The 24,697-nt window shown below is 40.6% G+C and overlaps 1 protein-coding gene across 1 annotated transcript in view; it reads right to left on the reverse strand.

The window, feature by feature from the left end:
• Nucleotides 1-12,882: 12,882 nt before the first annotated feature.
• Nucleotides 12,883-24,697, reverse strand: part of ADAM23 (ADAM metallopeptidase domain 23) — a 154,457-nt gene continuing 142,642 nt past the window's right edge. The window contains exons 25-26 of the mRNA XM_004674351.2: nucleotides 21,893-21,983; nucleotides 12,883-15,064 (exon numbers count right to left, since the gene is read on the reverse strand). Of these exons, the coding sequence (XP_004674408.1) occupies nucleotides 15,016-15,064; nucleotides 21,893-21,983 (140 nt within the window). The 3' untranslated portion in view covers nucleotides 12,883-15,015. The remainder of the gene's footprint in view (nucleotides 15,065-21,892; nucleotides 21,984-24,697) is intronic.

Genomic DNA, 24,697 nt, shown 5'->3' on the forward strand with positions numbered 1-24,697 from the left:
ATCAGCAAAGGAAACACCATACTCTAAAGTAGGAAAAGCCTTACCATACCTCTCACATCACAAGCTCCATGCTAGTAAAAGTGACTTACTTATAGGTCAACTAATATAAAACCAAGATACTTAGATTAAGAAATATTTATTCCTAAAATGTGTTCCTTTGCAAAAATGAATAAGTGAACTTGTTTCTCCCTAGTACAGAGGAATATAGCTCAAAAAAGTATTAAGTGGAAATTTAAAAGATTGCTGTATGGTTTTAATTGCTTTACAATATCTTAATTAAGCCTAACCCCAGTTATCCTAATCCAGGACTCCATTGCAATTAGGAATTCTTATGTATTTTGTCCTTGACTTTTTTCCAAATCATATGGACTTTAAATTTTTCAAGAGGCATAAACACATAGTAATGTACTAAAAGTTTGGGGACCATAGGCTTATACCTAGTAGGCCTTTAGAGTAGAATCAATAGATATTTTGCAAACACCTAAAGTGTTTTTCCAGTTCTGGTATTATTTTCAAAACCATGCTTTCTCATTTCTTTTCTTTTTCTACAAATATCAATAATTTTAAGAAAAATTATTTACCTCTTATTCATATTTTTTGACTCTGAAAGAATATTGCAATAAAATCAAGGCATCCACAATAAATTAATTTTGTTATGTTTTTAACTAGTGCAATGAGAAAAGATATCCTTAAAATAATAACCCAAAATTTATTTTTCCAGGAAAAAAATATTTGATTCCTCACAGACTGTGCAAAATTTTATATCATATTCAAACAATGCTAACACAGAAAAAAATGGGTCATGTACAATTCACTTCCAGTTTTATCTTTTTTTTTTTAGATTTATTTTATTCATACAGACCTGGGGTACAGGCCAGAGATGCGGAGGGTGAGAAGATTCACCAGGGACAGAGTGGGGAGCAGAACAGGCAGATCAACGAAGTACACTGCTGAGGGGAGCAGCGGGCCAGTCAGGAGAGGTCTGCCGCACCATGTGGATCTCCTCTGGGGCAGGCGGGGATTGAACTCATGTGGAAGTGGAAAAGATAAAACTGGAAGTGGCTTAAGCCTCTTAGTGCAGGGCTTTATGGCTTTATCCCGCTGCTCCACCAGGGAGGGCCAGTTTTATCTTTTCCAAACGTTTTAGGTAATAGTGGCATGAAGAAAAGCAAGCCAAGTGTCTATATAGTAATAGTTCATGATAATACCATGAGAAGGAATTTTTATTTCTGTAGTGCAATACTGAAGCAACTTTCAATCAGTATTTCAGAAACTGCCTTTGAACATACATGTTGAGGCATGTGAGATATAAGGTTATTAAAAAATGTTTCTTCTAAATTGCAGATCATTATACTTGATTGCCACCTGAACAAAACTGTGTTGAAAATGCTCTCTTTTGAACTAAGGTATCAAACTCTAGGGACCCCAAAGATTGCTTTACCTTAGGGGACAAGTAAGTCTACCTTTATTAGAAGACCTGGGGCCGGGCGCTGTCCACTGTGCTGAAGTTAGTGAGATCTGGGCTTGCAGCCCGCTCCGCCAGGGCGTTCTTTTGTTCCCTTCTCCTGGGAGTCTTCCGCAAGCTTGGAAGTTCCTGAACCTTAGTGTGCTCTATGCAGCCCGCTACTAGTTCCGCTATGTGCTATACTCCTCCTGGACCAGATCGTGGTTCCCGGCCTCACCTCCCCCTTCTCTGACGGAGCTGTCAAAATCCCCACAAAGTCCTTTATATCCAATGAGCCTCTTTACCCAGCTGCTCCATCCCCAGGATTAGCAAGCAGCCCCTTGGCACTTACCTGCTCAGCCCTTTCTGAATTTCCTTGAGTATGTGAAAAGGAATTGTTCAGTTGACTCTTAAGCAAGTGACAGTCCCCGCTCCCTCCAGCGTCCTGAAGGCTATGGTGCCTGTTCTTAAGCAGTGGGAGTGTTCAGCACCTCTTCCAGTCTTGCATCTAAGCGTCAGGAAATTGCCACCACCTCTTGCTCTAAGTCCATCTTTCTCACCCTTCTCTCCCTCCTACTGAAGATTTCACTTCAGGAAACATGGACCCTGACTCCCACTCACTCAATTGAGCCTTTGTAAGATTTGGCTTCCAAGTGCTAGTTGGGTAATTATGACCCTCTGGGCAGGAACAAAAAGTTGGGATCCATCTCCGTGCAGGTCTAGGAGAAAGGGCACACCACTCTCCAAGTGTACATCCTTTGAGAATAAAGTCACATGAGGGAATATCCGCGACCTTAGGGTCGGAGGAGGAAGATGGTTGCCCTCTCAGCAGTCAGTGTGGGTTCTGAGGTAATAAGGTGACTTCCTGAGACATCCTAGGTGAATTGCCTCTGCCTCCCTGTTTGAAGGCAGAAAAAACACTGCGAGCAAGGTCATGGACAGGAATTTTCGCTGCTGAAACCTGTCTTGGGACAGAAGATTGCTTTATCTCTAGGCTCCTTGGTTTGGGTCACCTCAGGAATTAGTTACTAGGGCATCACTTGAGCCAGTTCACCTCTCCTGAATTCACAGCCTAGTCCCTGCCTTCCTAGAAGAGAGACACCTGAATTCCCATTGATTATAGACTCACAACTACTCAATATCTCAGACCAGAAAAAAGTCCTGTCTCCCCACCAGCCTCTGATAAGCATTAGCTCCTATTTTAATGGAAACTCACACAGCCCACATGCCTGAGGCAAAAGTACTACAATTTTGCAAAATGTTTCCAGGTTTTACCCCTCACCTCAAAACCCTGTACACATCCTGAAAACCACTTATATTCTCCATTACTAAAAGCTTTTATGTCAGCTCAATTGTATCCATGGTTACCTTCTGTAGTGGCAAAGGGGGAAAGCCAGTCTGATAATAGCATTTACCAAAAACACTGAGAACTTGCTCCCTGTCCAAGAGATAAGAGATAAGATATCTCTGGAGTGACTTACTGAGGGGCTCTGGACTTTTCTTCCTGTTCTGAAAGTAGGCAGTGCACTTCAGTTGCTCAACCTCAGTGCCACAGAACCCGGCATACTAGTATCTCTTCCTTGTTACCCCCCTAACAACATGGAGAAAGGTCATAGGTGAACCACTCAGTGTCTTGAAAGGGTCTTTAGAGAAAAAAACATTTTAGCAGTGTGTGAGTAAAGGGAGAGAGATTGGCAGGGGAGAAACTGGACAAGGGGAAAAGAGTGGGAGAGAGCAGAAAATGAATCTTATTGGAGGTGGCTGGTAAACTTGAAGAAAAACATGAAGGTGGTGGGGGCAAGGTGGAGGAAGTGGTTTCTTACAGTCAAAGAGAAAAGTCGGCATAAGCAAGATATGAAGCAGTATTCAAAGCAGTTTCATTTTGGGGGCAAAGTCAAGGAAAAGACTGAGAGAGAAAGAAGAAGAGAGAGACATGTGGGGATTTAATTCTGGTTTTGGACTTAATCGTTACATTACCTTTGGAAACCTTGCTACAGAAAAATGCAGTGCTCCTTTATTTTTGAGTGTTTGTGTCAAGCAATATTCTAGCTGCTGTGTCTACAGAAGGAACAAAAGAAACAAAACAAAACCCCTATACTCATAGTTTACCTTCCAGTGGGGGAGAGGTTGGGGAGAGGGAGGAAATTTATCTTTTAATTTTAAAATTATATAGATGCATATTTCCAGTTACTTGAAGTGGAAGTTTACAGGTATGTATAAAAAACAAACATAGAACTAGGTAATTAAATAAACTAGTGCCAGGAGGCACTGGATTCCTGCTTGTGCTACTGTGGCGGGGTGGGGAGGAGGGCAAGGAAAAGGGGAGGTTCGAGGTTCCTGCCTCACCCAGAAGGAAGGTGGACCTGAGGAAAGGAAGAGAAGAATCTGGAGAGGAGACTGAAGAGGAAGGAAGCAGGATGGAGCCAGGAGGAGACTTGAGGAGCCACATGGAGCAGAGACATGTGAAGAAGCAGCTCTTGTTTCTTGGCCCTGGACTGGGTGAAACAGATGTGGGTGAGAGACCCAGGGAGAGGTTGACTATGGTAGTGTTGATCTTGATTTTTCTCTTTTCCTCCTAGACTTGCCTGGTCATTTCTGACCCTTTTCTATGGGACCCGGCCAAAAGGTGCTTAGGCTTATGGAGGGTTTTCAGGCCTTGCTTTGGGCCAATCCCTTTTGGGTTGACTTTTACCCACAAAGGGATGGGTGACTTTGGGTGTTTGATTTAGAAACTATATTCTCTGTCTATTCTGTATTACACACTAATTGTAGTAAAGTTCCTTTCCATTAAAGGTCATATATGTTTTGTCTTGTCTTGGTACAGTGGATGGCAGAACCTATTTAGAGCAGACAGGTTCGGGGGTTCAGGGGTACCTCTCTCCCTTCCCTGTAACAGATTTTGCACCCAACATGGTAGGAACTGGGGCACTCATGGTCAATCAGCGCCATGGGGAAGTTGGCTTTCCCATGGCACTGGCTACCATAAGTGCAAATGTGGTTTTTGTTTCTCTAGTTTTTTTTTTTTAAGATTTATTTGTACATACAGAACTGGGGTATAGGCCATAGGCTCAGGGGCGGCGAGAGGCTCCACCAGAGACAGAGTGGGGAGCAGAACAGGCAGATCTACGAAGTACACTGCTGAGGGGAGCAGCGGGCGGGTCAGGAGAGGTCTGCCACGCCATGTGGTCACCTCTGGAGCAGACGGGAATCAAACTCATGCAGAAGTGGCTTTAGCTTCTCAGTGCAGTGCTTTAACCCGCTGCGCCACCAGGGAGGGCCTCTCTAGTTTTTTTTGTTTTTGTTTTGTTTTTTTCAGGTGTAGATTTACTACTGAAAAACTTGCTTGGGTTTGTTACTCACTCGCTCAAAGGTAAAGTTAAGTGTGGCTCCTAGCCACCTCAATGATAGAAGGTAGTGCCTCCTAGACTCCACCCCTGGGTTCCATTCTACTTGGTAGTAGAATGTGGAACTTTCCAAGATTTCCCTGATGGGCAAAGGAGAAACAAAGGAGACTTTTGAAACTAACTTATTGGGGCTGTAGCTTCTGTTTGGACCTGTCTTTGCTCAGGGTAACTGTCTGAGGTGGAGCAGACAGCATATGGCATTCTCTCTCCCTGCGCAAATAAACTCTGTTATTGTTGGCTTACACTGTCTGCTTGCAGGTCACACCTTGCAGTCCTAAACTCACATGTGAGGACTCACCTACTGGATCACCAACCCAAGACTGCTTGACTTCAATTTTGGTATTACCTGGCACACAAACCCAGGCGAGCTCTGGACCCCTAACTTCCATGCTCTAAAGGGACCCAGCCACAAGTGAGCAAAACAGCAAAGCAACTTAATGGGAAAAAAAAACAACAAATATTTTAATAGGATTAGTGTGCTTACAAAGAGAAGGAAAGATAATAGTTTCCCAAGAAAATACCCAAAATTACCTTCACAGTAAATGCCCAGACAAACAGGGTTGACCCAAACAAAGCAAGGCCAGAGTTCCTAAGCCTGCCAGCGTCAAAGGCACCATGAGAAAGAGGCAGAAAGGGCCAAGCAATTCTAAAAAGATAGGAGTAAAAATCAAAATACAAATCAAGATAAACACTGCCATTTCAGCCTCCCCAGACGTGTCTTACCATGTCTCCTGGTGCAAGTTGAAACCCGAGAAGCAAGCAATCTGTTTTCTCCACATCTCTTTCCTCTAGATATCTCCAGAGCCGACCTACTTTCCACATTACATAGCTTCACCTGGCCATTCAGTCCACTCCCTCATTAGGTGAGTCAGGGAATATCTTTTTTATGGAGATGTTTCTGTTACACTGGATTTGTTACAGAGCAACCCAATGTGCACTGGGTTGCTGTCTGTGGGTCCTCACCCATGCCCTTTAAGATTCAACTGCACTGCAGACTCACACAAAAAGGTCAATAATGGGTTTATTTACAAGAGGAAAAGAAAAGGAGCAATCCAGGGAGAGAGAAAGATACAAGTTAACTAATGTGAACTACCAGTTCCACTGACTTAGAACCCAATAGCTCACTGAAAGCTGATCAAAAGCCAAGAAACCAGCTGCCAGTTATGAGGCAAGAGAGAGAGAGAGTGCCTCAGCCCAACATCTCCACCTTTATAGCCCAAAGTCTCAAAATGGCTGCTTAACTCTACCCTTGGATCCTCCCAGTACGCCTGTTGGTGTTGCTGGGAGTTGTAGTTTCAGTGACTGGAGTAGGGGGTGGAGTTGTAGTGTCAGTGTCTGGAATAGGAAGTGGAGTTTACAAAACTTGTTTTGTAGTGTTTGTCCAGGACTTCCTTTCCCTAACAGCTTCAGAAAACAATCAAGAACTGGACTGTCTGTCCTGCCACTTACTATAATAGTGAGCTCAGGGAAGGTATTCAAACTCTTCAACTTTGAGTTTTTTCAGCTGTGCAATGGGAATGGAAGAAGGGCAACAGAGTGATGTGGTTAGACCAGGCTCTGGGGCTGAAAACACCTGGGCTCTCATCCCAGCACCATCACTTACTGGCGCTCCCCCAATGACTGCACACATCTAGAAAACTGGGTTGATCAGGAGAGACTGTGAGGATGCTTAAACTTTGAGGTGACACTTGGGGATGCACAGGAACTTGAACATGGCTCTGAAAGGAGAAGTCTTCCTAGCAAAGGACACAGCCTGAGACCTAACTGACAGGCAAGAGTGCATTTTTGCCCTAATGATCTTGTTGTATGGAGCCAGTAGAACACAAAACATGGCACATGGCACTCAGGACTTTGGAAAGACATGCTTGCTGCCTGCTTATTCTGTAATGGCTCAAGAAATTAGCACACTATTAATGGAAATTTTATCTCAATAATAGTGATTAGCTCTTGATAATTTTTCTTGAAATTTTCCATGCTTTCCAGATTTTCTGCAATTAACAGGTAAATCCCTATGATTAATCACCAAAAAATACACCAAAATTTTTAGAAATGAAATTGTTTCTTCCTCCTGGATTTTTTAGTGACTGCATTTCTTTAGTCAAGAATCCTTTCCTTAGTTCCCTGTATCTAAAAATATAAGAAAGGGCTGATTCATTCTTGTATCTGATGGGCTTTGAGAGTCAAAGACTGAAAGAAAGACTCGTTTAAGATTTGCAGGGATCTAGTTCTGTACTTCTGGTTTCTAGGTAGCAGACATCAGTAATCTATCACAGCGCTCTCTTCTCTCTCTAATGGATGGTAGATATAGCTCAGGATCCAGGCAGCCACTAATTTGTCTCAGTGAGAATTGAGACAAAGCTAACAGAGCCCTGAGGAGTGAACGTGGAGACCAAGCCTATTTGCTAATGCAGGTTTATTTCATCTCTCAAAATTTGCACAGCTGGGTAAGCTTAGCTCTCAAAGTACCACCAAAACCAAGTACCTTCAGGCAGGCTGTTCTGTCCCTCATCCACACAAGCAGCCACAGATCAGCATTGTAAGTGCAACTCATGAGAACACCTGCTCCGTGCTCCACTGGCCACCTGAGACTCTGACCATGCACAGGTTACATCTGTTTAATCACTGAAGCAGCAGGTGATTTCAGGGGCCACGCGTGATAACGTCTCTCTATTTTATGCCTCAGATACTACCAGGGGCCTATAAATGCAAAGTTTAGGCAAAGAAAGATTCTATTTGCTCCACTTTGAACCACACACTTCTCTGGGAAGCCAGAAGTGGAAGGGATGATGATGGGTTCCATTATCCACATGTTGGCGCTTGGCTGAAGCTGAGCAGAGAAAGGTGTGTGCTCTCCAGCTCAGCTCCATTGCCTCACCCCTCCTGGTACAGGATTGGGGCTCCTGTACCACACTGTTGTGCTCCTGCAGACATTAGAGTTTGTCCCTCTTGCTTTATAGCTATTTCACCTATGTAGGAAAAGAATTTAAACTTATTGCATACAATCCATGTCTGTCTGTACCAGCGTTACAATGACTCTACAACCGGTATCTTTACTGCTGAACAGAGACCTCTATGATGTTACTTATAATCCAAGTTTCCTTTTTCTATCTTAACCCTGAGGCCTGAGCTTGAATAAGCCAGGGCTCAGCTACAAGCTCATTTACCTCCTAAAGGCCAGAAGGTAATTAAAGCTCCAAAGACATCCTAAGAACACTTGATATACTCCTGCTCATTCAGGATGAAAGTTTTTTGTTTTGTCTTCCTTGTTTTTTGTCTTTGTTTTTCTTAGGACCAATCAGTTTGCTAGGTCAATTTGGCTTCAAATACTCATCACAGCCAGATAATGTTTTCATAAGGGTGGACTTTGTGGGATCACAATTGCTGTCTTTCCAGTAACCCCAGAGCACACACAATTAGCTGGCAAAGGCACAGACACATTAGCAGATCCCAGAACAAAAATAATTTTCAGGTAATGAACTATCATGGAATTTCCTTTTTCTCCAGAAATCATAAATATGGCAATAATTTAGTCAAGGAGCCAGAGCTGCTGATAGTTCTCTGTAAAGATCAAGGACTGGCAACCTTTTCTCTAAGGCATAAAAGAGAAGAACTCAAACTCTGATGAACAGGAAGTGCAGTTGCACTTAGTACATGATTTGACCTCCCCTACCCTTTCATTGGATGACTTACTAAATGATGTTTCGTAAGTGTTTATGGTTTTATCCACCCCCTCATGCTAGACTGAGATTAACCAGGAATCTTAATACTAAGTAAATACTAGAGATGTACAGGTCAGGTCAAGAAGCTCTTTTTGTCAGCCCTGAGAGACCCAGACCATGACCAACATATCAATGGGAAAATAAATGAAAATATAAGGTTCTAGCAGAGAACTTTATAGTAATAATATTCACACAAGCTGGGCCCTCCCTGGTGGCACAGCGGGTTAAAGCACTGCACTGAGAAGCTAAAGCAACTTCCTCATGAGTTCGATCCCCGCCTGCCCCGGAGGTGGCCACATGGCATGGCAGACCTCTCCTGACCCGCCCGCTGCTCCCCTCAGCAGTGTACTTCGTTGATCTGCCTATTCTGCTCCCCACTCTGTCTCTGGTGAAGCCTCTCACTGCCCTTGAGCCTCTGGCCTGTACCCTAGTTCTGTATGCACAAATAAATAAATCTTTAAAAAAAAATATTCACTCAAGCAGAAGAAAGCCATGTCTCAAAGTAGGAAAAAAATATTCCCGGCGGCTCTACTTCCAAGGCACCTGTGAATGGACTTCCACCAGCTCAAGAGAGTCCCAGTGAAAGGTAACAAGTGATCCTAGTGGTAGAAATCATAAACATGGCAATAATTTAGTCAAGGAGCCAGAGCTGCTTGCACAGTTTTTTGTTAAAATGCCATTGCCTCTGTCAAACGCTCCTTGATTTCAGGGGCAGTGATTAAGTCTCCCCACTCTTCTCTGAAAGCACCAAAGATTTATGCGTATGAAGGCACTTGGCACTTACCACGTTATTGTTTAATGTTCTGTATCTTTTTTAAGATTTATTTGTATGCATACAAGAGTTGAGGTGTAGGCCAGAGGAGTTGGAGGAGAGAAGATTCACAGATTGGGGAGCAGAATGGACAGATCTACTGAAATCCATAGCTGAGGAGAGCAGCAATGACAGGAGAGGTCTGCTGGGCCAAGTGGGTCAGCTCCCTGGCCAGGGATTGAACTTGTACTGCAGTGGCTGCAGATAGCTTCATAGTGCTTATGCAACCAGGGAGGCCCCAACAACCATCATATTATATTAAATGTTGCATCTTGCGCTAAAGATTGAGACCACTGCGGGACTTTTATCCTCAACGGTTTGTGACACATAGAGGGACAAATAAGGAAGGAAGGAGGGAGGGAGAGAGAGTGGGAGGAAAAGTGAGTGAAGGCTGGAAACACTGATTAATGGATCAGACACTTGGCTTTACTTACCCCCGAGTCCCTCTTCCTGTGCCTTGGTGCACATTACTCCCTGTGTCTTCAGGGTTTCCCATTTTATTTGACTGGTAAAGTCGCATCTTTCAAGATTGTTCAAAACTTACTTTCTGGAGGAATGTTTCTCATGACCCTTACCCTCTTGTTCTAAGTCAGTTCTTTTTTATTCACAGCACATGAATTTCTTTACTTCTTACCTTGGGTTCAGAGATTTTTAGTTTTGTTTTAAACATGTACCTCTTCCTGCTATATTGTGAACAACTTTGTTCCTTCAATTCCTAGTAGGAGTTCTGGCATAGAGAACTGATAAATGCTGTGGAATGAATAAGCCACAGAAATATCCCTAATTCTTGTACATTAACCTAATGAGTACCTATTTTAAATTTCAAAAGTTATTTAGGAACACCACTGTAAGCATGTAGACTGTCTACTTAATTATTCATGCCCAAGTTTCAATTCCCAGGTGGCTGTTTTATTATCTAAGGAGTTCCTGGGTCACCTTTCTCAGTATGAGTATAACTCAATGTCAACCTCTGTATGATTTAAGGGAAAGTATACGTAAATCAGATAATTCTTTTAAATCCAAATGTACATGACACTCTAACATGCTTTCTTAAAGCATCATATACATGTTACTTTAAGGTATATTCTATTTCTTTTACTACATGAAATGATATAAAAATAAATGGTGATAGGACATGAAATTTATAGAAGATTGTAAGAGACTCCTTGAAGGGAACTTTAAGAAGCGTGACTGTGAGAGGACAAGAGTCAGCAAAGACCAGAAAAGGGGACCAGGGCGATGGCATTAAAGGCAGGCAGACCCTAAGTTGCATTATGAACCCCGGAGTTTCTTCTGTAAGAGTGAGGAGCCCCTGAACTTTCATCAAACATGTTTGTGTCCCAGCAGTACGAGGGATGGCTGCTGAGTCCAAACTAAGGCCTAGCTGGAGGGATGGACAGCTGACTTACTGAAAGGCACCCCTAAAGGAAGAACATTTGCTCGCCAATTCCATGCAGAGTGAGGAAACATCTTCCTCTGAAATTATGGAAAACACAATTGGTATGGCCAAGTACCACTATTTTTTTTAGAGTTTTTAAATGTGGTACTAGGACATAGTGTTGATGTGATTACTAGATAGTCCTCTTTAAGTGAGCACAGAAAAGAGATAGGTAAGAGACAAATTGATAATGGTATAATCTTAAGCTGGTTTTCCCCCTGATTATTAAGAAGTAGAGCATTTGCAATAAATCCATGAAACCGAATCCTAATCAGGAATGTGTTTATCAGTAATCAGAGATTTTATTTTGCTCCGTTGCTTAAAATTTCAGTGAGCCTTTGATTGAGAGACCAGTACTAAAACTCTTGATGACACTAGGCACATGGCCATTTAATTAACAATACAGGAAAACACAGGGAAAAAAGGATTTAAGAAAATGATCAAGTATAAAGCTACACCATTCTATGTTAACAAAAGTTTTAATACATAGTTGACTAAAAGATGCTTACAATGACTACTGAATCTCCATCCATAGACAGCAAACAAGATATGGAAAACATTTGCTAACTTCAAACAAAACTTCAGGTTGTTCACTTAAAAAATCACAAACCATTTAAAAATGAAAATTAATGATGGAAGCAATGATTATAAAATATGATGGGATGACTGTAAAGAAAGGGTTCAAGTATTATTGTTAGGTTTTTTAGATATTACTCTTTGAAAAGTTTGTGTATTTCCCATCTTTGCATAGTAGAAATGAAAATGAAAAAACAAAACCAAACCACACATACCACTTGGTAAAACTCCATAGCTCTATGTGATTCATGTTTCATAACATGCACCTATGTGTACTGCTCAGTTATCTAATAGGCGTAGCTCTAATTCAGTGGGTTCATGCAGTATCTCAGGGTGAGCAATGAAGTTAGGGTACATTTTCTCATCCAGGTGTCGTTAATTAATGCAGCAAAAGTATAGTGGTGAAATGGGAACTTGTCATCACTTAACACTAACTCTTTTTGGGTAACATTAAACAGCGATATGCTTGTGCTTAGAGCTCAAATGAATAAAAAGGTGTGTCTGCACCACAAATATAATGTGCAAGAGAAATGGCATGTGCAAGAGAAAATACAGCAAGTTTGAGACTACATAATCCAATACCACCAAAAGAATAACCCATTGTTTACAACTCTGTGGTTGCATCGTCTTTCATATCATACACATAGCTTAAAGCTTGTGCATTTTACATATACACACAAATCATTTAACATTGGAGCATAGGTTTGGTTACCCATGAAACTGCCAGTGTAACAAAAAGTTACACTGACATTGCCATATGTACATAATAATTGGGGACCACTGTGGTCTGATTTAAACGTAACATCGCACATTTACAATGTTGTTTGTGAAATGCTCAAAAGTTAACAATAGAGATTGAACTTGTTTGGTAACCACCATAGTTTTGTGCCTATAAGTCACCCTGGTGCCCACAGTGTACTCAACAGCGGCTTTGCATCAACAGTGAGTAGGACCAGCAACCAAGAGAAATAAACACTGCAGCACCAGAAAGAGCTGCTGAGTAATCTGAGTTTCCCCAAGCTTTCTCCAAGCTGAAAGAGCCATGGCCAAGGCAGAGGACACAGCCTGTTCTCTGATGCCAAGTAGGGCTCAGGACCCTGCAGGTCGCCCTGTTATCACATAAACTGGAAGACCTCACACCTGTGTAGCACCTAGTACTCAGAAAGCAGTATCAGGATTAAGATGTTTGATTATGGTCTACTATAGCATGGTGAAGTTAAATTTCCTGTTGTTGGATTGTGATAGTTTTATAATTAAAGATCTCTTGAGGGAAAACCCACAGTTCTAAGTAGCACATTTTTTAAAAGATTTATTTATGCATACAGAACTGGGGTACAGGCCAGAGATGCAGGGTTGGCGAGAGGAAATACCCAGAGACAGAGTGGGGAGCAGAACAGGCAGACTGATGAAGTCCACTGCTGAGGGGAGCAGCAGGCGGGTCAGGAGAGGTCTGCTGCACTATGTATGTCCCTTCTGGGACAGGGGATTGAACTCACACTGAAGCAGCTGCAGCTAGCTTGCAATGCTGCGCTCTAACCTGTTGCGCCACCAGGGAGGGCCCTAAGTAGCACATTTTAAGGTCATAATCCCTTTCAAAATTAAAGCAAAAGTTGGGACTAGTGTGACAAATCTTGCTGAAAGTGGGCAGAAGGGAGATCCAACCACTGGCTTGGCTATGGCGAAGCAGTGACTAGCACACTTGCAGGTTCTGGTCCTAACAGAGGGGGTGCTACTTGAGATCTTCAGTAAGGCTCTAAAATGGATGCTCACTGGAGGGGCCATATGTAAGTCTTTACTTTCAGAGTGAAGCTGGGGCCAAATTTCTCAATCTGTATTTATTAAATACTTTAACAGATGCTATCTTGACCACTCATGGAAGATTAATTCGGTGCAAGTGAAGTAACCTCAAAGGAACTAGAAACCCAGATTACACCTGCAAATCTGCCTGGAGGGAAAAGAAGGTGACTTTATATATCATAGAATCCCATTATAATCCAAACCAGTAACACACTATCGGACTGAACAAGGATTTTTGAAAACAGAACACACAGAATTAAAGTCCACTAGAACAATGCTCACAAGAGGTGACTGGCTTCTGTCTCTATTACCAGTTTTATAGCGGGGTTCTACCATATATATATGCATATATAGGCACATATATATACTATATATATATATGTGTGTGTGTGTTTATATGTATATATGTATATACACACACATATATACATACCATAGAGAGATAGGAAGCATGAATGAAATATTGACAATAATAGAAATGAACAAAATGGAAACTTAACTTTTCTCCCAAATGTCCAACATTTAAAAATTATTTTTTTAATTTAAGGCTTTAAGTTTATCCCCCTTTCACATTAAAGATAGGGAAAGAAAACTATCAAAACCAAAAACTAAAATCATGAGCTTGGCACTTTTGTGATTAATTTGAGAGGGTGTCTACTTTCTTACATTATATACATATGTTCATAATGACATCAAAAAAATTTATAGACTTGTCAGGAAATACATTTGCATTTACATAAATTTTGTGTTTTTAATGTGGGCTATTTTTAAAATTTTTTGTTCCCCCCCTTTTTTGTTTTTGGTTTCAAACATTTCATTTCACTCAAGTCTTTCACTTTTACCTGTTTTGTTCTTTTGCACCTGTTTTGTGCCCAAACTCCCTGGCTCTGTAGCTGCATCTGTCTTTTGTAAGCAAACCCAACAATCACTGTACAACATCTTACAAGAGAAAAGGACAAAGATGGAAAAAAAGAGAAAAGAAACGAAAATGATGGGGAGCAAAAGGCAAACTCAAATTTACAGAGAACCTTTACAAGAAAAATATCTCCATACAGACAAGTGAAAATGGCGTGTCAAAATCTATTTCCATATTTACAATTATAAAAGAACTATACAGTAGCATCATTATTCAAATTCCAGCTCCCATTTCCAGAGGATTATCAGTCCAGGAGAAAAAACAATGGGAAAGGGAGTCGACAAGAGCAGAGGCCAGCGGGGTCTCCTCATGGCCGGTCCTAGACTAGGGCGTGTGGAGGTCGGGCAGCTTCTGAGTGTTTATCTGTCATCTTCACTTTAGCATTTCGGTTGCAGGTTTTGCTGCGGATTGGCTTGCTAGCTGCTTGTTGTATATATGCCATGCAGTTTTTACCCTTTCGAAAATTAGATCTTCATGCCAGTGGAGTGTGTCATTGATAGGAAATGAAAAATAAATCATGCCAAATCATTTATAAGATATTAAGTGCCAGCAGGCTGAGGAAAGAAAAAAAATCATTTGCTATTTTTTCATGGTTCTTTTATTGCCCTTTTTATTTTTTATTGTTGTTGTTCCTTCCTCCTTTAGTTAGAAAAAAAAAATCTGAAATAGTTCTTTTTAAAACATTGTCTTTTGCCCCCGTTTAGTAACAGATGATGGTGGCAGGGGTTCTTTGAAATTATTTCCCAAAAGGACAGTTTTTTTTTGCCCCATCCCGGTCACCCCAACTTCGGTTCCGTAGTCATTACCATCCAGTGTTCTCGTTTACAGACTTAGTTCTGGCAACATGGCGGCGCCGACGTCATACCGGAAACTCAGCAGCGCGCGGTGCCGCTCGTCCAGGGCCGCCGGCTCAGATGGGGCCTTGCTGAGTCGGATCGAACCTCCTCTTCTTGACATTTCTTCCAGAGTGCGTCAAAGAAGATGCAAGGAGGGGAGGGGGGAAATCCACAACATTAATCAGATGGTGATGAGAGCGGGGTGATGAGAATGACAATAACACTAGTTCCAGAGCAAAGTAATCACTCACACAGAGGCAGATTTTCCAAATTAGTTGGAAATGAAAACACAAAGCTCCTCGCACTTTGAAGGCCCATTTCTACTGCAGTACCTCCAAGGGCAGCCCAGTTGGGCTCTTACCGCAGAAGTAAATGACGTGGTTAATTTCACCTGGGTGAGGATTATCATAGGTAGAGCTCCTGTTTAGGGAGCCAGGAGGATACATAGGAAAGCTCTCCAGGTCTTGGCATTAGTTCCCCCAAGGCTCCGATTGTGAATGGGTGGACCCGCCCTGCCCAGGAGTTGACTGGCGACCCTCTATTCAGTTTTCTTGCTGCCGTGGGTGTGTGAGCTCTTACCCCGCTATGGAACAGACATTTGTCCTATCTAGGAGGTAGAGAAGCAGAGTGCACAGTAAGATGGTACACTCGCAGGAGAATGGACACAGGCTTGGGTTAGTTAAGCAAATGCAGCAGTTTAGCTTAGTTGATTAAGCCAGTTAAAGTGCCTTGATCACAGTGTCCAGTCTCCTAAGTGGTTCCTATGCTTGAGAAAAGAAAACAACCAGCAAGACACTACAAGGCAACAACAGAGTTGATTGCAACCTCCCCATGGTCTGGCTTCATGTGGGGCATCAAGCAAGAGGACTCATGCATTTCGTCTGCGCACTGGTCGGGTGCCACATTGCTGCCACCAAGGCGCATGCAAACTGGAGACCGGGGCGTCCCCAGGGCCCCTCCTTCCCCTGGCCACTCACTCAGGGCAGCCGGTTACCCTTCAGCCCTGAGTACAGAAAGGGTCACAGTGGAGTCCTCCTCCCCCAAAGGACATACAAAATGGAAAAAAAAAAAAAAAATTCCAAAGCTCAAGTAAGTATAAAGGTATCCTGCAAGGTTTTTATTTTCCCCAAGATGACCACCTTGGTGCTTCTCCTTGTAAATACTGAGCACAAAAATATCTAAAGAAAAATTTCCCATTTCTTTAAACATTTTTTTTTTCACTGTAACATCTTCATTAGTGATGAATGCAATAACCACAGCTGTAATTCATTGCAGCAAACACTATTTGCAACAAGATACTTCCTTTTTCCTGGTGACTCCCTCTGCCCCCCCACCCCCCGGGCCTTTTTTGAGTTAATATTGTTGAAAGCAGACATTGCTGATGTTGGCCAGGAAACAGGTGAGACTGAAAGGGAAGTTTCCCAGAATGTATCTGTCACTGAGTCAGTTTGCTTTGAAGACTATAATCTGCATTGACTACTTATGTTCTCAATCCTTGGAGATAGGTTAAAAGGAGCCACGCTTCCTGTGAGTTGGCTGGGGATAAAACATGGACTGCTTCACCTTATGCAATGCCCCTTGATCTAGGGGCCCCAACTTATTGAGCTGTGTGTTGCTGGAATGCAAGAGAAATGTTCAACTAATGACTCTTTTGTTAAAGGGGACACTGGAGAAAGATCAAGTCTGCTGGCTCCGTGTTAAATGACATACTGCCTACCTCGAGAGTCACTAATTCAAATTTGGAGAATGTCAGATAAACAGCCATGTCCAAAATCACAGTGGTTCCCAAAATAGGAGATATAAAAGTCCTGGTATACAAACTCCCAAAAGTTTGTGCTTCTTTTAAAAAGTTTGAAGCTTAGGTTACATTTTTTAAATAAGAAAAAGTGTTCTGTTATAACTGGGTTCCCAGGCCTCACCAAGAGGCCAAGCCACTGAGTAGAACCATACACAGCTATGGGAACGTGTACTCTGGATACCAGTGGAAGACTCCAGGACCATAATTTCTCCACCGACGCTCCAGCAGGTAGTAGGCAAGGCCCTAGGATGAGAATAGCGGGGGACATTCCTGTACCAGGCTGAATGCAAGGTGGGCTCATGAGTGGCTTGTGAACCACTATGGGTCACTATAGGTCAAGAATTCCCTGTCTTGAATTTTCTATGTGAAAAGTCTTTTAAAAAATTGAATATGCAAACAACTACCATGGCTAGTTGCTTGTTGTCTGCCTCCCACCACTGTAGTCTCTGAATAGCCTCCACTCTGACCTAGGACTCCAAAAGCAGTTAATTTTCTCACAGCTTATAAAGTATTTCTGGGTCATTAGAATTCATAAATCTTGAATTGACCCAGTTTTCATAAATTTTACTACAATCTGAAAAATCCATACTTTTGTCTACACTTCATATGATACTGTAAGCACTTCTATCCAAAGTCAAAACAAAGTTCTTCAGGTGACAATACCCTTTTCTTCTAGAGTTTATACCCTCCTCTTTCTAGGGTATATATATTCACCTTCTTGTCTTCCCATGATGATTCATTGCCCCACCAAGAACCACTCACCCAACTTTTTCTAGACCACCACAATTAGACCCAGGGGGTTCAGTCAGGGAACTGACTGAGTTTTTCTGGCAAGCCTGGTACCACCACCACTTGCTAAGGTGAGGCTGAGAAAGTGCCTCGTCTGGGAGCAGCAGGCACAGGGGAATAAGGTTCCTTGTTTTGCACCTGGATATGGTCATGGAGTTCTGGTAAACAGCAGTCTGGTTACCTTCCTCATGGAAAAACTAGATTAAAATTAATTCCATTTCCTAATTCTGTAAAAATCAAAATCCAGAAAAAAAGGACATTTGCTTTTTTGAGAAAATTAAGTTCCTTAAGAAGTTCATCCAATTTGACATTCAAACAATGCAGGTAACGTTCTGTGTGATAATCCAAATATGGTCCTTTATATTTAGTTTATGGGAATTCATAAACAGACTTTTCTTTATCATGGTCAACAAAATGGAACACAAGTCAAATGGAATCTCTTAAAAGTCAGAAAAAAAAAAGTCCAGCTCAGTGAGAACTTGTAACCCAAGTAACATCTCATGCAGAGGAGACCACACATGATAATTGCAAAGACTGACTTAATTAACATCTTTGATGTCAACAGCAGTTCTGCCAGGTCAATATGGCCACCACTGCCACTGAATCCATAGAAAACAAGAGGAACCGGGGCAAGGTGATGGGATGTCACAGGTTGACACCTTATAACAAGGTGGGAAATGCTGATAACTCATCCTGAGCTTTAATGTCTGAATTACATATAATATATATATTATATATATAAGTATCATTGTTATCTTCAAGATCTTTTCCTAGAATTCAAGATCACCTAGAATTTCTTAAGACTATCACCTACAGTGCCGATATGCTTTCTCTACATGTAAATAATTATATTGCTCACATCTCTGTTCCTGTATTCAAATTCAGGAAAGGTCAGATAAAAGCCATGTCCAAGATAATAATGGCAATGTCTGCTTATTTTTAAATGGAAATATACAAGTCTCTTTTCATACTTTGCCAGTTTCATTAAGCTTTAGGAAAGATGTTACAAAAATAAACTTTCATCCACTCATTTTTCCCCAATGTCTAACAAAAGTAACAGCTCTAATAATCTATCTATTCACCACTGAATAGAGGCTGTGAGCCTCCATGAGTTAACCAGGACAGAAGTTTGCAATTCCCCTGTGCCATAATCCCTAGCTTCATTCTCTGGGTGTAGGTTCTGGGGAGGAAAAGGAATGTGACGTGAATATAAGTAAATGCAGATATGGGGGGAAATTGAAATTGGTGTACTAAGGACCTATGTTTATTTTTCACAAGATTTCTCAGAGGACAGTCCCAAGGCACTAAGGACAGGGAATCTACAGGCTAAGTCATCTCTTAATCTCCTTACAATCCTGGAGCATGAGATCAACTGAAGTTCCCACCACATTACCCAGTATATCAAACTGCTAAAGAAAATACCTAGTAAATAAAGGAAATTTTTTCCTTTTTGGGAATACTACAATCCTCCTTATGGAAATTTTATTTGCATTAACTGAAACTAGCAAACTCTACTATCCTGCTGAATAGTAGTGATTTAAATTATGTACGTTTTATGTATCTTAATTCATGATCTCTTTACACACACAAATGTGTACACTTTCACACATGCAAACACACTCAAGTATACTGCTTTTTTACCACCTATTTTAGAGGGAACAGGCTTAAGGAAAGAACTGTAAAAGGGGCAGACAACCTTAGCAATATTTTTCATATCTATCTAAATAGGTCTCCTGTGTCGTGACATTTCTTCGACATCTAAGCCACTCAGCACTGAATCTAAGGAGACGTGACACTGAAGAAAAGCATCATTTGCCCTAAGCAGTTCATATATTTTCCTCTGGTTTAAACGTTTATGTCCCTTAAGTTTTTCAGGTTACTTTGCTAATTTCTCTTCTAATAATAAAAGCCTTATTTCGGGAGAGATTTTCAGTAAAGGAATTTAGAACAATCTCTTTTACAAACTATTTCCAACTTCTGATTCTAAAGGAACCTCTCTCTGTTGTATTTGCATTGACCCCAGTGAAAAAATAAAGTGCGTTCAGTTCTTTAACAAAAAATCTTGCTTCTAAATCATTTTTAGTCTAAGAAGACCCAAAGTTGCCCAAATTATAGGGAGACCTAGCCGTTAGCACTTAGTACCCAAAAACTTTTATTGCTAAGTAAAGTTATTTGAAGTATAGTAAAAACCACATACCTAATGTTAAAATCTCAAGCAAATTCCAGTCATCTGTAGCAACCAATACTCAAAGGAAAAAGCAGCAGTTTGTTCAAGTTTAATGTCCTAAAATTGCAAGTTTAAGAATGACTCTTGAAAGCATGAAAATACTTACTTCACACTATCGTGCATCTTCCTACAATACTTTCCTTTGAAGTAATTGTTAGGGTTACATCTGCACAGCAAGCTCCACTCTGTGGTCAACGAGGCTGTTGTTCACCCCACTAAAGGTCCATCGCCCTCCCCTTCCACTTTTTGCTCCTGTTCTTCTGATGATTATCTATCTTTCAGGTAGAAATAATCTGTAGAGGGCCTAATCCACTTATATACACAGTGATAAAGGCTTTTTCCATTTTTCCCCAAAGAAACATGCAGTTCAAGCTGTGAGCTAGGCCAGGCCACTGTTTTGAGGTCCTGCTACAGAACAGTGCTCTTAACTTCAAATACTGAAAGGAGACATCTGGCATTCCATGTGACCGGATGTCCAACATTATGGTAGACTGTTTTCTAGGCGTTAAAATGAGATTTCCTAATACCAACGAGACATCAGGCTAGGTGTGATCCAAATGTATACTTCTCGAGGAATATTGATGAAAAAATTCAAGGGTGTGTTACAAAATAATAGCATCACTAAGCTACTATAATATACCATGGTGTTTTGTTTTGTTTTGTTTACAGTGGTGAGGCATTAAGAAAAGGTTTTGCTGAAATTGGCATACCCAAACCAACCTATAATCTTTTGTTTGGTGCCACACATTAATTCATTATCATGAATTTAATTACCATGAGAAGAAATTGTTGTTGATATCATGAGGAGAAATGTTAGATGCCTATTTTGTGTGTATTTGAAAACACACTACTGTCAATTTATGAATATTGCTTCACCAAACAAGTTCAAGTTTATAAATATCTCTACAGAAAATAAGTGCCATTTGGTAACACCTTTCCAAGTTGAAACTGCTCAAAAACTGTAGGCTCATGAAATCTTAATGAAATAAAATTATCAGAAAATGTTGGATTTATTTAAATCTTCTTTTGGTTTGCTTTTATTTTATAATTCATTCATTTCTAATGGTAACATTTTTGCTGGCTTAAATATGTTGAATTCAAGATTCCAGGCATATAACAGAATAAAGTTCAAAATCAAGACAAATTTTCACATAATTGAGGTCAAAACTTTCTGTACTGAATAACGAGGAGGCAAAATGAGTTTGGAATTTGGGTAATGGCCTTACTTTCCACATAAATTAGTTTTGCTGGGTTGAAAATTTATCACAGAGCATATCTGCTACAAGAAATCTTATCTACAAATTATAATACAGTAATCAAGTCAGCACAGCATGAAAAGATTTAAAAAGCAATTATCCAATGAATCTGAGGTCTAGAAACAGTCAAACTGGGTAAATTAGGTTTAGGATATTTTATCACAATGAAAGTTAATTTGTGATTATCTCATGTGCCTATTTAAACCACTGATCAATGTACAATCTAAACTAAAAGGTCACTATGAATACACGCCAGGCTTATAAGACACGTTAACAGTAGCAGTTAATTAGAATACATTAAGTATCACAAAGCCACAGACTTCAAATTCCAATGGCAAACCAATGCAGTTGTTAGAGAATTCATGGAAGATTCTAAAATGTTTTTAGAAAATAATGAAGTTTTCAAATCACAAAACTTCATATGATATGTTCCATGTGAAAAATGATTACTTATTTTGGTAGCGAAAAATTCAAAATGCTAATGGAAAAGACGCCAATATTAAAACAGATATAAAGAATTGATATTCACTTATTTCCAACTACATAGGTTCCTCGATAATCTGTCTACATTTTAGTGCATCTCAAAAAGACTTGCTCTTCAACATGGGAATGTCTTCCACGGAAGTAGTTTTACTTTGTCCTCCTTAAACTAGCACACGTGAATGCCTTATACATTTGTTTTCCCGCTTGCCTTAAAATGGCATTCCATGTAAGATTCCATGTTTCTTCTTTTCTATATCATTTCTAAATAAAGGTGTTTATTTTTTGTAGTTTTACTGGTTCAAACTTGAAATCTTGTAGCAGGAACTCAAAACTTGGTTATGTAAGCAGAAAAGAGAAGAGCCAGAGCCACCGAGAAGAAGACATGCGGCATTGCTTACTTAAATCCCCATCCTGTGCCCCCAAGGACAATAGCTGCTACCAGGATGGCACCAGCGATGGAGCCTATTATGAGATTGGTGGCACTAGGACCTGTGACAAAGGATCATGGGAAGAAAGTCATATGAGCCAACCACTTTCAGTACCACAAGGGAAAGGAAGTTAAGAGGTTTCAGAAATAAATACCCTATGTAAAAGATTGCCACACACTTAAATTGCCTTGATTTAGCTTACTTGCACTTCAGCTATTATAGACAGTTACTACGGTTATTGCTTGGCTATGTCTGTCTTTAAATTTGAAGCTTCTGTACCACTGACAGTTAAGTTCCATTAAATTCACACTTCACAGAAGTTGAAGCCAATGGCTATCACTGCATGGCCTTCTCCTCCCCTTTCCCAGAATCATGAATCAAACAAGTCAAAGAATACATAAAGAACATGACTGCATTAGTTAGCTCGATCTGACTGGCAGGTGAAGGCTTGGAAAGAAGGAAGTAAAATCTACCAAAGTGCTCTTTCAAGCAACACACAAGTTGACTTCACTTATATGAGATCACTAGGCTTTTTATCCCCCATTAAAGACAGTTAACACTGAGAAGTCAGATGGAAGTTACCAGTACAGATCTGACTTTGAACACTTGCTCTTAAAACCAGATTTCTTCAATGTACAGATCCGTAGGGTTTAAGCAGCAAATGGGGTTCCAAAGGCAAGATATAAGGGGAACATAAAACTCATTTGGGTAATTTTGGGGAAAGAGAAAAAGATTCCTTAGGAAAAAAGATTCTTTATATATAAAGAGAACAGGAAGGACAGCAAGAAAGAAAATACAAAGTGGAGTTTCTTTAAGCTGTTTGAATGAGAAACTGATAAACAGTACAGTAAATCCTTTCTGCACACAGAAAACACCACGACTCACCATATTTAAGTGTGACCAACTTTAGTACAAAGGTTATTTTCAATCTCACATCTTTCTAGATGCTAATATGCAGGTACAGTGTCCCCCAAAGTAAATATTTTCAAGTCCAACTATGTATCGCTGTTCCAGAAGTCACAGGCCAATTTCAGCAGTTCCCCGAAAATAATGGAGTTTGTGTACACTTATTTCTGTGGGATAAAAATTCTCTTTTCTGCTCACATCTGTGCCCTCGACTGTGTACATAAATGGATGCCACCTTGAGCAGCACTGAAATTTCGTGCATTAGATTTTGACTTCGCAATCACCCTGAACTCAGGAGCCTGACAGAAAGGAGGAGGCCAGGTGTAATCAGTCTGGAGAGTGGTCTCTTGATGCTCCTGGGCCACCAACACACTCTTTAGACTAGCCAGAGAGGTTCTGCAGAACACAAATCTATAGTGACACAAATAGAACTGTGTCTATTCCTGATCAAAAAGATGTGAGATATGTGAGTGTGTGTATATGTACATATATACATATTCACACACAATGGAATACGACTCAGCAATCAAAAAGACAAAGGCATGCCATTTGCGGCAATAGAATGGAGCTGGAAGGGATCATGCTAACCAAAATAATTCAGAAGGAAAAAGAAAAATGTCAGATGGTCTCACTTGTAGGGGTAATATAGGGAAACCTAACAAAGGATCAGGAAAAAGTAAAAAACTAGGTAGGCCAAAGATCTGAAACACACAGCAGGGGAAGGGGAATGGTCAAAACAGGGACAGGAAAAGCACAAGGGACTATGGTGGTGGTCATGGGTGCTATGGTGGTGGGAGAACTATGAAGATTACATATAAGGCGAGAAATCAAGTACTGTACAAACATGAACAACGATGTAAGGAAGGGGAAAAAAAGAACTGTATCTATTCCATTGCATAGGAATCAGAGACTCCTAGAAGTTCAAAAGTAGTGGAGGGAAGAGCAGAATACATATTTGTCTAATTCTAAGCTATAAATTTGGAAGGTTAGCACACTAATAACAATCTGTAGGCTCAATTAGGTCCCACTGCCTGCTTCTGTAAGGACAGTGCTTGAGTGGACCCACTCCCTCGACTGCCTCGTAACCATGGCTCCTGGATGTCCTCTTGCTCACACAGCACAGAGGCCCCTTCGTGACGGATACCCTCTACCCTGCAAAGCCAAAACTAAATGTCCCTATACAGAAAGTTGCTAAGTCCTGCTAGCTAATGAAACATTCATTTATATGTACTTCCTCCCTCTGCACATTTTAATAGAGAACCAAATTTTGAAACAAATATTTTAAAAATATTTGTATTACCATATACATATGGTATGCTTTAGATTTGTACTTTACTAGCTCACAAAAGGTAGGCGGTAACTAAAACAGGACACAATCCATGACTAATGGTTCCTAATTTACCACTACACACTAAGGAGTAAAAACAAAAAAAACAAACCAAACCAAAACCCAATCTTTGTCCCTTGAATCCTCAGTGACTAAATAAATATACCCAGCATGTTAAACTAGGAAGTGTTAAAACAGCCTATATTATACCAGCAGATTTATTTCTTAAAAAACACCATTTATGTTTTTGGCCAACATGGCAAATTCAGAATTTGAAGGACAAAACAGCAATAAAATGTCAGACAAAAGCAGAGACTAAACTGGGACAACTAGGTAACAAACTTGTTTTTAGGAAAAATATCTATGCTTTTAAGGACTTACCTGTCACCAGCAGAAATAGCCACAAAACAACAACACTGGAAAGGATGGATGGAAACAAATACTGGTAACAACGACTAATCTTTATGACAAAGACCTTGTATTTTTGCTGATCATTAAGATTCAAGGCAATTATTAAAATTCATCCTTCAACTAATATACTG

The sequence above is a fragment of the Condylura cristata genome, unplaced genomic scaffold, assembly GCF_000260355.1.
Source record: "Condylura cristata isolate star-nosed mole 26May11 unplaced genomic scaffold, ConCri1.0 scaffold00002, whole genome shotgun sequence".
Classification (NCBI taxonomy): domain Eukaryota; kingdom Metazoa; phylum Chordata; class Mammalia; order Eulipotyphla; family Talpidae; genus Condylura; species Condylura cristata.